This window comes from Pteropus vampyrus, unplaced genomic scaffold (genome assembly GCF_000151845.1).
Source record: "Pteropus vampyrus isolate Shadow unplaced genomic scaffold, Pvam_2.0 Scaffold109, whole genome shotgun sequence".
Classification (NCBI taxonomy): Eukaryota; Metazoa; Chordata; class Mammalia; order Chiroptera; family Pteropodidae; genus Pteropus; species Pteropus vampyrus.
The window spans coordinates 979,523-997,085 of NW_011888890.1; the positions used below are offsets into that span (position 1 = coordinate 979,523).

Genomic DNA, 17,563 nt, shown 5'->3' on the forward strand with positions numbered 1-17,563 from the left:
CCTCACATTCTACAATGTTGTAGAGATTTTTTTTTTTTTTTCCCAAGAAAATGTCATTTGAAACATATTTACAACTGAACTCAACAGAGACTGTGAAATTGAACAGGCACTGCTCATTTGTTTGAGTTTTTTGGTAAACATTTTGCTGGTTTTTTTTTTTTTTGTTTCTTTCTCATTTTGCATCAACTTTTTATCAGTCCATGCAACTTCAATGCCCTCGATGAAGAATGCATAATAAGCCATACTTCTTTAAAAAAAAAAAAAGACTTCCTTCTGCATAAAGAGATATCTGCCACATCAGTCCCTGTAGCACAGTTTTCAAAACCATTCTGTCAAAAATACAGTAATACAAGACTGGCTTTAGTGTCACTAGCTTACACTGCTTTTCATGTATTTAGGCCACCTTTTGTTACGGGAACTGTATCATGCAATAAAAGTTACCAAAGGCTGAGTCTAGCGTACTGGTAGGCTAGTGGCACTGAAGCGCTTTTCACAATCTCAACATACATTTGAATTGCAACACACAGATATTTCTAAAGAGTATTAACTAGTGAACCCTCTTATTATTTAAAAAAAACTACTTACAACCATTGAAGAAAACAATTGCAACAAAAAAATGTAAAAATTGACCGTCTCCAACTTGTCCCCTTTACTATTAACAATGTAACCAACGGATCTGTGGCACGGACACAGTACAAAGAGTTGTCATGGCAATGAGTTTGGCTGATGCAAAGGTCATTGTGCAGGGTCAAAGGGCAAAATCAGTGGTCCATGTTACCCCCCAACTGCAGTGCTCCACCCCACCCACACAATTTTTAAGGAATTAGAAAAAAAATGGGGGAACTACCAGAAAGTGCAAAAATATGAAGAAGGCAGCTTTCAGCTCCTTCAGCATGGAATAGAACATTCAATTTTGAGCTTTTACTATTGAACTTGAAGAGCCTGCACATTCAAAAAAAAAAAAAAGTTTTCTATAGAAACCCAATTTTTTAAAGTCCAGGAAGCATGCAGCTGGTTAATGTTAACAAAAGACCTAGACAGGAACATGTAAACTATATTGAATGTCATGCTTGGGGCCTATCTGCCAGCAATATTGTAGAGTTGTTTCATTAAAAATGAATACTGTACACTGAATATGGGATAACTTTCTGCAGCCTTCATCGTTTCACACAGTACATAGATTTTAAATCTAGGTAAAGAACATGTCCTGGTGTCACACCGCTGAAGATGTCCCTGTGCAATCTCTTTTGTTGAGTCCTTATGAAGCTACAAGTCAAAAATCCAAGATTCTGCTCCCTGAGGACACGTTATGTGAGACATAGCACTGTTTTTGTTTTCTGCCTATCCTGAATGCTCTGTGAAACTTAACCTTAAATACCATCACGTAACAATCACAAAAACTTTTGCTAAAGGCCGTATATACTAATAAAAGACAGTGGTGCTTCCGACATTCTGAAATGCTCTGAAAACCAACTTTTCCAATACTAAATACAACAAAATAACCTTCATAAAATATAACTTTTCTCCATTTACACTTTTTTAAAGGATTAGTACCCTATGCTTTTCAAGCACAGGAATCTGTGAAATAACTCCTAACATGGACAGATTTTTTTTTTTTTTTAATACATAACTTAAGAGACTGGAGAGTTTTAACTCAAGTCCAGTCTCTAAACAAGGAATATTCTTGTTTACTTTAAAAATGGAAACAACATATAGTTCCATTATAATTGTTAAAAAGTTAGCTTTACAAACATGGGAATTTTAATTTAAAAAAAATTCTTAACAAAACTATACAGTGTACAAATTACTGTCTACAAGGTAGGCGGTTCATTAAGAAGACCTTTCGCTCTTCTTGCTACTTGCAGCTTCACAGATTCATTCACATATTTTTTTTAATGGAGCTGCCCACCCGAACATTACCCCATAACTATATTGCTATAATTAAGATTTTTGCCATGTCTTTATGTACAGTCTCCTTCACTGCCTTTTATTTACTTATTTTCCTTAGACAAGCCTCAAACGCTCATGTCACTCCAGATGAAACACTTCAGAGGCACTGTGAGTGGTGGGCTGCAAAGCAACGTAACAAAAGCTGAACAGTGCCACGGGACTGGGGGCTGGAGACATGACCCCCTACTGATGCCCTTGGGTGACCTTCACCATCCTGAAGCTCTGCAGTTCTGGGTAAGGGAGGGGGCGTGCAAGACCTGCAAAAGTGGGACCCTTAGTCAGAATATACTTCCTGGTAAAAGAGGAGGCCGAAAAATGGATTCGAGGCTATATATATATATATATATATATATATATATGTATATATAGCAAAATTTTAATAGTTTTATTTCAAAAAGAGAAAAAATTGATTAAAAAATAAAAAGCAACACTTGAATTAGGACTTTGTATTGAAGAGGCAGGCAGGAATACCCACAGTGTGTAACTTATTTAGCTAGAACTGCTCATTCACTGGCAAAAAAGAGAGCGAGTCTGCTCCTACAAAATACTGCGTGTCCTGTGAGGTCGATGTATTCACCTAAAGATACACAAAGAGCTTGGCGGAGATGATACAGGGCAAGTATCACAGAAATGGTTTGACTTACTTTTGAACTTGCACTGCTTGGATCCTGATGTGCTAGTCAGCATTTGAGCTATCAAACTGAATGGACTAATCAAAAACAATTCTCAGACCCATAAGCATTGTTCTTGTAATTAAATGATATGCTGTGAGAACAATGGACAGTTTATTCTATTAGGCCATGGCCTGGAGGAAGGGGTTCATGGAGCTCCTCAAGACAGCCCACCATGCGTCACTAATTCTGAAAGATTTTCCTTCTAGGAATGAATTCCCTCAATGGAACTTGGGGGAGGGGTGGCAAAATAAAATCAGTCTCCATTCACCCTCTATGCCTCGGGGGAAACTAAATCAAATATATATTTGAGGTACCATCCCTTAAAAAAAACCCATCAGCATCTAATGGGCTTAATTCATCCACAGGAACATTAATTGCTTAAAATTCTACATTTGTCTTCTGCTCTGGTTCCCAGTTTAAAAGGGCAGGTAAAATGAAAACGTAACAAGGTTTATTTTTTTGTTCCTTAAAAACTGAACTTTGATTTTAATTTTTAAGTCCAAATACATTTAATAATAGCAACACTCTGTTTAATCTTCTGGATGTCTAATAAGAAAATTCAAGCATACTGCCATCCATTTGAAGTAGTGAGTCACGGATAAATCATATATTATTGTTAATGAAATGAAGAAATAGGGAAGAGAAGTGGTGGGCAAAGAATACGGGAGCACTCCCTCCAGCTGAGATGATGTGTTTTGCAGGGAAGGTATGCTCACGTGTTAAACCTCTAAAGTGTGAAACATCCACTATGTGAATATTTCAACAGATATCTTTGCCAAATATGAGACAGGCTCACTCTCTACTGTGGATTTGAAACTCAAGAAAAACTACCACCACCAAAAAAAAAAAAAAAAAAAAAAAAAAAATTAAAAATTAAAAATAAGACAGTTCATTTTAAGCCAAGTCTGCCTCCAGGAGAATTTCTTGTGTTCACTTGTTCTTACTATTTTTTTGTTGTTATGAAAACCAGAAATGAGTTCAGCTTGCACCCCAGGTGGGAAATTAGAGAAGGGGGAACCTGTGTAAGTTGAAGTTTGTCACAGTAGGCAGAACAGTCGCTTTGCAGCCCAGGCCCATCTCAGGGTGCACTGCTTCACAGCTACACTGTAAAGTGTTAAAAATCCTCCCACCCGCCCCAGAATATATATATATGTATATTAAAAAAAATCCCCTGTCCATCTCTCAGTACACAAAAGGACCTCATCACACTGCAAAAATAGCAGTACCCACTTTGGTCAATTAAAACAAACAAACAAAAAAAAGCATACATTATTTTTTTTTAAATCTGTGTACTTACCTATAATAACCAATACAGCTAAAAGCACTACCTACATAGGCAAAACTTGGTATTGCATAATTCGTATAAATTTGAAACCCCTCCCCCCAAATATTAATTGGAAGATGAAAAACATGAAAGGTTAATAGAAAAAACACCAAAATACTGAAAATATTGCTGGTCGATTACAATTTTTAAGCGGCAACTATACACAGCCATGATATGCTTTATAAATGTGAGATAAAGGTATAACTGTCTAAAAAATCCATGATGTCACACATTTTTTTTCGTCTGGAGTACAAAATATTTTATCATAAAAATGGTAAAGATTTAAAATGATAATAAATGCAGCAAAACAAGTGTAGTGATGTCACTTTTTTGTTTTTTTTGTGTTTTTTTTTGTTTTTGTTTTTTAGATTTCAAGGCAAGGCACGTAATGTGGACATTATATCTTCGTGCAAATTAGGATTACTGGAAAGAGTATTTTTAATTAAAATTTTCAGAGACATAGAGGCAAAATGTGTCTGCCCATGCACACTACAGATCTGTCAATACAAGAAATTTGTTGAACAAGGCTAATGTCTGAAAGCACCATGCAAGTTATCAGCACCCTGATTACATTTATTTTCTCAAGAGTGCGTTTTTATATCCTACACCCTGGCATTCCCAGTTTGTAAACTGTAAGCTACCCTTGTGACATGGATTTGCCTGCCTCTGTCTCTATAATGCAGATTTTTATAGAACCTTTTGTATACCCTATGGGTTCTTGATGCAACCAGTAATTTTAAATAAATAAATTCTACCTCCAAGGAGGCTGCAGCTAAACCAACATAAGTGCTGTGTTTTCATTAATTTTTTTTTCTCAAGCACATGATTTGTCTTGATTTAATGCCTTTTAAAATGCCCTCAAAAACTGAGGGGAAAATAAATTCGTTCAAAATTATTTTAAATTCTTTTTTTAATCCCCTCAATTTAGAGTCCAAGGGCTGAAGGACTTATAATCATGATTCCCCTTTAGATATAAATTTATAAATTGCACTTGCCTCTGTTAAGTGTTTCTTTTGTGGGGAAAATATTATATTAATTTTTACTGTTGCATGCAGAGATAACACTTCACCTACATAGAGGCATTTCTTCCATAGAGCCTTTGTGTTCAAACTGTTTTTTTTTTCTTTTTTCTTTTTTTCTTTTTTTTTCCTTTTTCTTTTTTTTTTTTAAGATTTCAAACTGGGTTACACACTGGAAAAGGCTGGGTTAAGGGCCAAAATTTAATAAATCTGTACTGATAACTAAAGGCTACAGAGATTTTATATATTTTTTTTTAACTTTTAGAAATCAGAGTGCTTACAAAATGGCTGGCTCATGGCTCTGTCACCCAGCACCTCTGATGCCGCCTCCTAGCCTTCGTTGGTGAAATAACCAGGAATAGTGATTCCATGCGTAAACAACAAGAATACTAAACCAATAAAACTAGCTTATCATGCAAATATTAAGGCATCTAGAAAGTCAGTTAAAATATATTGTCATAGAGACAGAACATCTATTTCCCAGCGGACTTCATGTAACAAAGGCTACGTTGCAGGGGCTGCGATCTACCATCAGTGAAATATCATCGACCCTTTTTATGCCATTACAGTTTCAACCTTAAGGGAATTAGTGATTGTAAGTGCTGCAATTGCTGGTCTATTATCTTCTTTCTTCAGTTTCTTTCCTTTCTCCCTTTTTGTTTGTTTTGTCCAGTCTTCCTCTTTTACTTTTTTTTTTAAATTTCTTAAACTACTGTCGTATTTCATTTTCCCTCAGTTGCTCGTTTCTGCTTGAAGGAAAGGTTCTCCAATTATGTTCAAACCGTAATTTTGGACATTTGCCGGTAGGATGGGTGTCCTATTTGATACTTGGAAAGGAACCAAGCTAGCCCAGGTACCAGGACTGTTGGCAGGAGGGAGGGAAGAGAAAAAGAAAAAATACAATGTTAAAATCTACAACAATATTAGAAATCTAAATTCCATAAGCATCAATATACTATAACTTTTTTCAAAATTAGTTTACTATGAGATAAATATGCTAAATTATAAATATTATGCATACATACACTATATGGTCTATTTCTTTCAGAGAAGGTAAGACTAATTATGAAGCAGAAAAACCTCAGGTTAGGCTCATACACAATTGCTGAACTCTGATTGAGGATATTCTTCTCCAAACATTTAATCTACTTAATGTACATACAATATGATTTTCTTGTCAAAAAAAAAAAAAAAAAGCAACGAATCTACAGTGGTACCAATATAGTTTGCCAGTTATACTTTGATCTTGTTTTACTTTTAATTCATAAGCAATTCAGTGATAAGATGGGTTTCAATTTTTTACCTTTCAGTTGAATAAAATTGAATGCCGCAGTGAAAGTTAATTTCCCTCACAATATGAAAACATACATTTTTCAGGAAGGCCAGTGGACATGTTATTTGCAATGCTGACACTACTAGAAGCCTGAGCATTCCCTGAACTTCCCCATCAGGAAGGTTACCATATCTGAGCTGCTCTGAGTTTGGGGAGTTCGGAGAAGAGGGTGGGAGGAGTACTGAAGGACGTAAGTAGATGAGATTCTAGCCTCTCTCAAATCAACTTGAATTTCACCTATGTTGGATTGGGGCTATTTAAGAAAAATGGTTGAAAAACAGTTCTCTAATTACTACTGGCATAATCTCTCCTTAAACAAGTATCATATGGAAGAAAATAACACCAGATCTATATATCACAAAACAACCCATGCCATACATACATTTTGGGGTATATCTAATCAGATGTAATGTTTGTTTCAACACTCAACTCGGAATGAGCGTCAGCTAAGTAATATAATAGCTCCATAATCATGAACCAAGAAACCACCAAACTGACAATTCTATACCCAGTTTTGTCATGGTCTGGCATGAAGACATAATTTCAATGTTTTAAAATTAATTTAGTAGCCACTTCTTTACTTTTGCAATCATGAGGTGAGGGATACTATTATTGTAGTTATCAATTTAGATACCCTCATTTCTTCATATTTGAATTCCAAAGGTATAAAAATCTTTATGGAATATTAACTTGAAGGAATGATTTTGTCCAAAACGAAAGCTTGGATTTAAAAATAGAATTTGATAATATAACTTTATTTACTCTAGTGATAACTCTAAACAAAATGTGGCTTATTACTACCTGTCTTGGTACATATTTGAGTTAATATTTCAACAATAATAAAAATTCACCATGATATTTTATGCTCAAGGGATTTTATGATTAGACAATGAGCTCCATGATAGCAAAGTCCATCTCTTCTTTTGCTCTCCATCTAATATACTACCTAGCACATGGTAAATGTTCAATAAATTTTTGGATAAACAAATTAAGTGTTCCAATCATGCCCAATTCTGTAATTTTTAAGTGCTGCTCATAATCACATATTTTCACAAATACACTGTGATTTGGCCCCTATAAAAACAAACAAACAAACAAACAAACAAAAAAAACAGGCATCACCGAACTTAAAATTAGAGATGTTTAGCATTAACACAAATTGATTATTCAGTATAAATTAAATAGTAATTCAAACAAGGAATAATTCAAACTAAAAAGATATGTCCTCCTTATCTGATGAAGAATCATAATTATAAAGAATAACAATAGTTGTTATTGAAACCTTTTCTAAGAAACTTAATTGCTTTCATATATTTCTTTCTTCCCACACATACCTCTTCAACAATTATTTCTGTGCTTTGCACTACTAATTGGGAAAAAAGTTACATGAGTCATGAAACTTATTTTCTCCTCAACTGAACTTCCACTACACTTTGTTACATAGTACTATTACAGCATTTATTATTTCATATCATAATTATCTGTATCTAAGATTATCTTTCTGACTGAAAGGTAAGCTCATAAAGAAAATGATCTTGTTTTATCAAGATCATTTTATCAAGAGTCTGGCCATAGCTGATATTAATCATTTCTTAACAAATAAAATAAATTTCGAAAATGGATATCCATTATTTTTAACCTGAAATAGGATGTATGAAAAACAAAATGAAAGACTAGCTAAAATTGATAATTCTTGACAGTAAAAAGCAATGTCAACAACAAGCACATCACTTCGCAAAATCAGTAAGAGTACCAAATGAAATGGGCTCTAGAAAGTCATCTAGAGATTGCATACTTTAGAAAAATAAATTACATTTTAATGATTGAAAATAGATATGACTCCTTAAATGGAAAAGTCTATCTACTAATGGCAGAAAAGACAAGAATTCAGGGTTTATTTTGAAAAGCTTTCTTACTCAGTTCTTTAGAAGAGACATATGTTACTGTTCGTTGGAAAATACTTAATAAAAATAAATCGATACTAGTGACTAACAGAATCATGTCTGTAGAATATCTAACAAATTTAATTTAGATGTTTATTTAAACCTTTCAAACCTCTCATCCTACATTAAACCATGTCAAAATTGCAATGTACAATATATTTGTCAATACTGTTTATGAATCTTTGGGGGAAAATAAATCTCAAAGATTAACACTATGCAGACTCCATATATGAGTTTTACAAGTCTCTTATTGCCAATTTGTAAGTTAAGTTCAGAACTATAAGGTACAGACATTTTTTAGAGTTTTTTGGTAGTTTCATTGAGAAAAATCAGGTAAAATGAATTCAAAGATTATGATAAAAATGTAAAGAAAAATGTTCAATCAAATGAAATAACCTCGATCATTTAATTTCAAAAAACAATGCTTCAAATTGTATAGATTTTCAGGTAAAAATGTAAGAGTGCTTTTTACATATTTAATTCTCTATATTTAAATAAATGACAATGACCACCAGTATGGATAAAATAAACACACATATTCATATTCATTTACATATTTAAATTAGTTATATGTAAAATGATTAATATTAATTCATAATGGAATGAGAATTATATAGATAATCTTATGTTCAATCCAATAACCTCTGCCTCTATTTACTAAGAGAAATGAGAATAAAATTGAAAGATTTCAAAATATGTAAGGTCAAATTCATCTACTTCAGCAATATATCAAGCATACATTCACTTTGTTTTTATTACATTTTCCATTGCCAAATTAACTTTTTTTTTTGTCAAACAGAAAATGAGTATGACTGAAAGTTGAAAGCACATCTTTAGAAAATATAAAAGGCCATATCATTAAAAAAAAAAAAAAAAGAACATAAGGACTTTGAGAAATATCTGGCACAAAAAAAGCAAAAAAAGATTTTAACAGTACCTTAACACTAAGCAGAATTCACCCTAATGACTTCTACTCTATGCATATAAAATTTTAAAAGATAAAACATCTGATATCATAGATAATATCTTCATATTATTCTGACCAAATGTGGCTGTCCTAGAAAGGAAAGAAGCAAAGAAACAAACAATTTTGACCTTTAGCTGCATTAATGGTAGGTAATGGTCCTTCTTCATTTTATATGATCAGATTACCTCTGAAAAACTGTGTTTCTTCTAGGCACCACTCTTCAAGAGAAACAAACTCTATGGCATTTCTTTGGCAAAGAAACTCACCAAATAAAGTAATTTAAGGAACAGCTAAAGCAAGACAGGTAAGACAGGACAGCTGAGCTGGAAAGAAATGCAGACCTCTTCTGTATGGTTCAGGTGGAAAGAATTAGCACAAGGGAGAAACTTCCAGAAGATAAACATGCTGAGGTACCATGCTAAGAGCGGTACCATATTCAATGTTTTATACATATGCTATGTTACTTAATACTCTCAGTGAACTCTTGAATTTGCCATCATTATCCCTATTTCACAGATGAGAAAACTGAGACTCAAAGAGCTTAAGTAACTTGCCCAAAGTTATCTACCTAAACCTCAGATATGAATCAGTTCTGTCTAATTTCCAGAACTACTTAACTATATTATACTGCTTTTCTGGGAAGTCATATATTGACCCATCATTAGAAAGGACTTTTGAACGGAGTTTTCTGAAGGCAAAGTGAATTTGCTCCAGTAGACAGTGAATTTCTCCTGCTCTGTACGGCTCTATCATAACCTAGCTAATGCTGCAGTGGGCTTGTACACAGAATAAGTGGTTGGTCTGGGTGATCAAGAAACACTGAAATTTGAAGCATCTATCTCCTCTGAAAATAAATCTAGTTCAATAGTTCAAGTTCTATTAGAGTGACCCTATGGTGAAAATGAAAGGAGAAGAAAATATCTACTTCTTCCTTTTGAAAATGATATGTTATTTATATATTTCTTATCCTGATAAACTGGATAAGATAGTTGGTCTTCACATCTCCAAGGAGTAAACAGACTCTATACTTTTCAACGAAAGAAATAAAATTGCTCTGGGCAAGTCAACATTTAATGGTTGTGCTTTTAAAAATTATATATTCTGTGCTGTGTCTTCTAGGCCAAAAAGGATTGGGCCCTTAACATTTAACTAAGTCACCACCCAGGAACCATGGGGTGCCAAATAAACATATACGGAGTCATAAGTTGAGTAAAAAACCAAAAAAATAAAGGCTTCACTCCAACTATTACTCTTAGGCGAGTAAAACAATAAGAGCTTTTTCTAGAACAGCAAAATTTATTTATTACTAGTCTGTGTTTATCTGATAATGGGTTGGGAAAACTATTTGTCAAACATTTTTAAAAATGTCAAAGTATTCAGTATACTAATACATTTAAAGGAAGTAGTAACATCACTCATTCAGGTTTTATACATTGATTTAATCATAAGACTATCATATTTACTTCAAAGATAGCAAGTCCTCTTTCAAGAAGCTTAAAAAATATTATAGAAATGAAGTACATATATTCATACATACTTCAACTGTATCAGTAGTCACATTACTTATAGATATCAATAAAAATAAGCAATGGCCCAGAAGCATGGACAATAAAAAAATAAATACCTTAATTTAAAAGAAAAATTCGTCTTTAATTCCTTTGCACCTGTTTCAAATATCCCCAAGAAGGAAAATGTTTTACTTCCTTGGCTAAATACTACTAATTTTATTTCTACAATATTAATACACAGATATTAGTATCTCTCCCAAAATGCAACAATAAACAACTTTCCCTATTAGTAGCTAAAATCTGCCTGGAAAAAAACAATCAAATGCAGATTAATTAATTTAGAAACCATGCTATCCTAGATTATATGTGTGTGCATCTGGACTGGCTACTTACTTCAGTATAATGCAAAGGCTGCAGAGAGTGTCTTGTGAAAAAAATGCTCACTCAAGACACGTGGAAGGAATATACGGATAGTATTTAAGTACCCATGTATTTAAGAATTATTTTATATATCTATGTTATATATTAAGAATATATTTAAGAATTCATTAATATATTAAAACAAAGAAAATGATACTTAATATAATGGACTAGTTGCTAATACTTGTATGCCAGGCACTGTTCTGTTCTACATGGTTGACCTGCTTTAAAGTTTTCAATCCTCAAAACAAATCTCTGAGAAAAGTACCACTATTTTTCCGATTTTACATGTCAGGAAACTGAAGTTAGGAAGTTAAATGCCTTGCCCAACTCATATTGTTATTAAGTTGTAAAAACCAGGATTTGACCTCTAGGATCTGTATTTTTACCCACTACGCTTTACCTCTTTCAAGAAACACACTTAACTTTTATCATGGGACAAGAATTTATATTATCCCTGAATTATGTCTAAGATTCTATAAATTAAGGTCCATATCACTTAGAAACACTGAAATTCCCATGGAAGTATAACTCTTGACTTCAACCTTCAACATAAATAACTGTATTTTATCCAATTCCAGATTCTTTACAGGTGAATGTAATATTTGCCATTTTTTTTGTGCATACAGATGTGGCTATGTCAATAATTTGCTTGAGTTCTACTTCAGATGAGACTAGTCTAAAAGTAAGATAATAAGACATCCAAAGTGCTTTACACAGGTCTTGGGTTTCTTTGATTTATTTCCTCCATTTTAAAGTCTCATTACTGCCATCTGAATGATCCTATTTGCATGTAAGATGATTTCTAATGATTATTACTATTTGTAATAATCTGTATCAGAAAGCTCCCTGGCCAGCTCTTACCTGAACTGCAAAGTACTCTTGTGGGCTCTCTGGGAAACACCAAATATCATAAACTGCAGGTGGCTCATGGAATTATTCTAACTGCAAGCAATAGCACTTCCTAGTAATGAAAGAGAAACGTATTTGTTTCTTAACTAAGTAGGTAAATAGCCTTCTTTATTGCTACTCCTTGGGGACCAACAGTTTTAAAATAACATATCAAAACAGTAGGTCGTCAAAGCTCATTAATTTATATTCAATTGTTTCAGATGTGTTTTGTTATTCAGCCATCCTGGATTGAATGTTAACTTTACCATGTGTAAGTATCAGCATTTTCGAAGTAAAATAATGGAAAATGCCAGTGGAATACTTTATCTAATGAAGAGCACAGGGTAGGAAGAGCTCTTATGTATGGGACCACTGCAACGAAATATTAAATGTACTCATTGCAATTACTGTACTCTTTTAGCAAAAAGCTCCTACAAAATCCTAGAAGACCCTTCAACAAGGCAATCTATACACTTAACGTAATAAAAACTTACTTCCTGAAAATGTTTAATTTAGACATAAGAAAAATACCCTTTCCCGAAATAGGCCAAATCAAGATTTGTAAAGAATTGCTTGATATTTTTCATGTTTTAGAACTGAAAACGAAAGAATCATTATGAAGACGACTATTTGTAAATAAATTACAGTACACACACGCACATACATATGCGACAACTTATGTAGCTGTGGGAGGTTTTAGCCAATTAAAAAATATAGAATTATCAGGCTCAAAGTAGTTATTTGATCTCCTCCCACAGACTGTACCACAGCAGAGAACCCGGCGAGTGGATTTCCATTCCCTTTCTCTAGTCTGTATTCGTTTCTATCCCTGGGCTTCTTTTCAGTGCTATTGTCACAAGTGCTACTGCTCCCCTTATTAGCATATGTGAGTCTTCAACAGCAGACAAAATTCTCTACCAAAACAGTGCTTCCAAACAGTGCCTTTCACTAGGGAAAATCACCCAAAGCATACTAAGTTAAATAGAAACGTAAGTTTTATACAAAAGCAAGAAGTGATTCTTTCCCAAATGATTTTCACTTAAAAGCAAAAATCATTGTTATTTGCACAATTTCACCTCTAAATGAAAAAAACCTCTTTATATCAGAATTGTTAAGTATAAAATCACAAATGACTGAGGAACTGAACATGTTTCTGTATTCTGCCTGCTATTCTGTTCACAGGGGCAAAAAAGTCTGCGACCACGTAAAACAAAAAGGAACAAAGAAAGGATAATTGTAACTCTGTGAAGTTTCTGAATATTCGAAATCTGTGTTCTTCAATTTCTTGTACTTAAATAGGCTTTCGCCTTTCCTTTTTTCTTTTGTAATTTGTTATTATGCTTATTATTATATCTACTCACTCTATGCTTTCTTATTTAAGTAAATATGGCTAAAAATTCACTATATACCTACTAACAGCACTAGCAATCACGAGAATCAGAAAAGGTAAGTTAATAAACGGTGCCTTGACTGCCGATGGAGCTGACTTCTTAGAGACGTAATACATATGCAAATATGGCACTTCACATAAAACATCTTCCAATAAAGTAGGTGTTTAACATACTTCCTTTCATCGCAAAGGGTTAATCAGCAAGGTTTACATTTGGGAATTTTCTGAATCTCGCTCCTCCCACTCCTGTAGTGCTGCCAAAAATCATCTGACAGGAAACGTAAGATTAAGTTTGTCCTACCTAAGCGAACAAAGAGTGCTCTGAACAGGCCACCGGTTTACTGCAGAGCGGGAACTTTTCTAATCCTGCTGGAATCTGCAGTGCTGCTCAGAAACTATCACGGAAAAAGTTGTTTTCTTTCCTCTAACATCTTGTCTCTGGATCCTCTCATTTTGGTCACACCACAGATCCTGCTGCTTCTCCCGTAAAGGTTAACTTAAAGCTCCAAACATAATCATGTGGAAAATGGACATTATTGATTCCTATGGTCCATTGTTCCCCTATCCTAAGTCCCTGAAGTTCAAGTTCAATCTGGAATTACATCATGTCTGGTTTCTCCTGGTTACCAGACGGCTTGAGACGTGACCACAGCTACAGAAAAAACAAACAGCCTTCTTCACGCTTCGGCTCCCCTATCGATTCAAACGTAAACTTTTTTTCTTTCTCTCAAGTATGCTTCAAGTATGGAGCATGGTTAATTTAGAGATTAAGTTCCAAATTAGATTATCTAATGGCATCTTAATGGATTGCTGACCCATTTCCTGTGGGATGGCAGCATGCAAGTCTGGCTGGAATACAATTAATTTCTTAGGAAGTGTTCTGAAGAGTTTCCTAGATAAAAAGGAAACGTTGTGTTGTGCAAATCTTTCTTTATAAATGGAGAAAGTTAGGTAAAACTACAACAAATCCCAGTGTGTTTTTCAACAGCCAGATCACAGATATTGCAGTGGGTGAACACCATATAAGATTATTTTTAAGAACGATAACATTTTTATTTTTGATTTTATAACAGGTGCAAATGATTTTGATGAGAATGGCATAATTCTTTTAACTAGATTATTCAGATACAAAGAGTGACACTTGTTAGCAGCCCTTTTACCAAACAATGGTCATGTGCAATTTTGGCTTTTGCAATTTTCCTTCTTAAACCAAAGATTCTTCAGTTCATCTACCTTATCAGCATTTCTATCATAGTCCCTGAGTGGTGCTAGGGGCCCAGAATGGTGTGTAAAAAGTTGAACATTTTGAACACACTTTAGAGCTGACAGCTGAAAAGGAAATTCAGCACTCTGAGAATAAAGCTCCCCCCAGGAACTCTAGGAACAACCCAGCTGTTGTACTGTAGTTATATGTCAAGATAACAAACTGAAAGCAGGAAATGCTAACCTAGTGAATTCGTAGAGATGGTCTAAGTATAATGTTGAAATGAAAGTTAACTCTTAATACTACCTATGGACAGGTCACATTCTCCCCTTATCATACAAGTGCCATATGTATATGTCTGTGTGTGTACACACATATACACACATGCGTATGTACCTATGCATACACATGTACCATATGCACACACATACATACACACGTACACATACATTTTTATACAAACATGGTTTGCAACACTATATTGCAGATTTTTTTGTTGTTTAAATATTCATTCTTAAGTCATTGAGAATATATATTTTACAAAGAAAATTTTATAGACAAAGCAAGTAAAATGGTGGGTTTGGGACACTGTTATGCAAATAAGATTATATGTATAAAACGAATGTTATTACTCCTTCCTTTTTGCCCCTCCCTCTCCTGACGAACCAGATCCAAATAATCTTTACTGGCTGCTAAATTTCTCCTGGGAAATCAAGCAACTCTCCAGAATTGCAGTAATAAACGACAATTTCTTACAAAAACATGTGTAAAGTAACTACAGAATGAAGTATTCAACTCATAGAAAGGAACTGCTAACACATGTAACATGGAAAATAACTGATAAAAGTCTCCTTGGTGCCATTCAATTATGGCATCAGCAGAAACACAAAAATCCTTCCAATTATTTCAGTAAAATCTTCATTTATTCATTATTTCAGAGGCTGAGCAAATGGTTTGTGTAAACATATCCTTCAGTAACACGCGCGTGTTTATTTTAGCCATCTGAAGGCTTCTTCTATGTTTATATAAGCCATCAGACACATACAGCCACTCACTTGTAGCTTTGCCTTTTCCTGAAAGGGGTGAAGGGGGAGAAGAGGGAATGAAACAATAAATCCAGTTTCTCTTTTGCATAAAGCACTCCCTCCAACGTTTTAAAATAACTTATGTTTATATTATTCTTGGACTGTCCTTTGGCTTTCTTTTTCATTCAATTATATTGCTCTTTCATATTTGATAGTACAAGCTATGTTCTGGCCATAGTTTCAAGAAATAAAGCCAGTTAGGGAGTTAACTGCTGTATTTGTTTATACCCACATAACTCACATATGCAACAATACAATTTGTCCGCATCAGAGGACAAAGCATAGACACAACAGTACCCTTATGAACAGCATAAACGATTCATCATCTATTCCCCTCCTCCTAAGAACTGAGCTCCCCCTCCTGACTCAGGCAAAAGTGAGCCCTGCACCAACAGATTACTCTCTAGGTTAACTGTGATACCTGACCTTTCGGTTAGACAGAAAAATTCACGTAGGTGAAAGCAACACACGCGTGCGTGCACGCGCGCGCACACACACACACACACACACACACACACACACACGGCTCACAAAATTCTAAGGTCAAAACAACAAAACACCTTCAGGGTTGCAACCTAATAAGTCTGTGAAAACTTTAGTCTAAAGAAGTCAGCTTTGGTTCCTAAGGGAATGTTTATACTTGGAGGCGGGGCACTGGCAAGGAGGAGGATGGGGGAAATCATGCAGCTTTGATTATACTTGCATAGCTCCCTCGGCACTGAGATTTTTCAATCCCCCAAAAGTTGCTGCAGTTGACATGGAAACACCTCCACAGGAGGATTGGTATAAAGCAGAAAAGGGGGCGACCATGGCAAATGATTGTATGAGGAAAGTAATGGCAACAAACAACAACCAAACAGAATAAAACGAAGTGAAGTCGAAACACAAAGCAAAACCAAACACCTTCTTTGGCTTTTCTACTACAAAGTCTCCAAGGATTACCTTTTGTGAAAAACAAAAAGCAACAACCACAACAAAAAGAAAACTCTGATATTTTCTTTATTCCAATATGACATTTTTTATAAGGCAAATTATTTAATTCTTTGGTTGAATATATCTACATATCTCACGTATTTTCAATTTATTCAGATAATTTTAAAGTTGTAGCACTACCCTGATGCTTTTAGATGACTGTTATGTGCCTTGAAAATAGCAGTGTTACAGACATTTATGATTTCCTTTTTTCTATATTCTTTCTAGAAAAAAAAAATTAAGTTTCATAAATAACCACAGGGCACAAATTATAAACCATAAACAAATTATGAATATGTTGTGCCACAGACATGGCCTATTTCTATTATCAAATATTGGACACTACTTGTACCTATTTTTGAAAACTGTAACAAAGCAAAACAAAGTGCTATCATATTTGAGTACTCTATTCCGAACTGTATGATACTTAGATTTTAAGAACTGTGAGCATCTATATCACTCACACAGCATTTGGAACAGCCCATCAAAGAGATTCAATAAATATCTGTTGAACATATAAATGTGAAGCCTACCATTATGAATTATATGCCTTCTGAATCATGATAAAAAGGGAAGAAACAAACCAAAAGTTACCTTTTTAAAACTTTTTGAATCATTAAGGCCATTCTATATACCATTATCTACTAATAAAAAAATTATTATTTTGAGAATGGGGAAAAAAGACATCTTAACTAAATGAATTCTGAATTTTTTTCTGACTTATCATGACCTGAGACTGATTACTACACCAATTTTTCACCAAGAAAGGGATTTGTAACATGAACAATGTTCTCCTAAGAACTGAGTTTAGTCATCATATTAACTCACTCTGATACATGTGTTCTGTGGCAATTCATTGTCCACTCACCTTTTCCTTTTTCGG

At 34.2% G+C, this 17,563-nt stretch overlaps 1 protein-coding gene across 7 annotated transcripts in view; it reads right to left on the minus strand.

Moving 5' to 3' along the window:
- Positions 1-17,563, minus strand: part of NFIB (nuclear factor I B) — a 220,183-nt gene that overhangs the window by 677 nt on the left and 201,943 nt on the right. For all 7 annotated transcript variants that reach the window (XM_023533691.1, XM_011365297.2, XM_011365293.2 and 4 more), the window contains one exon: positions 1-5,829. This exon is cut by the window's left edge and continues 677 nt beyond it. In XM_023533691.1, coding sequence (XP_023389459.1) covers positions 5,700-5,829 — 130 coding nt within the window. In that variant the 3' untranslated portion in view covers positions 1-5,699. The remainder of the gene's footprint in view (positions 5,830-17,563) is intronic.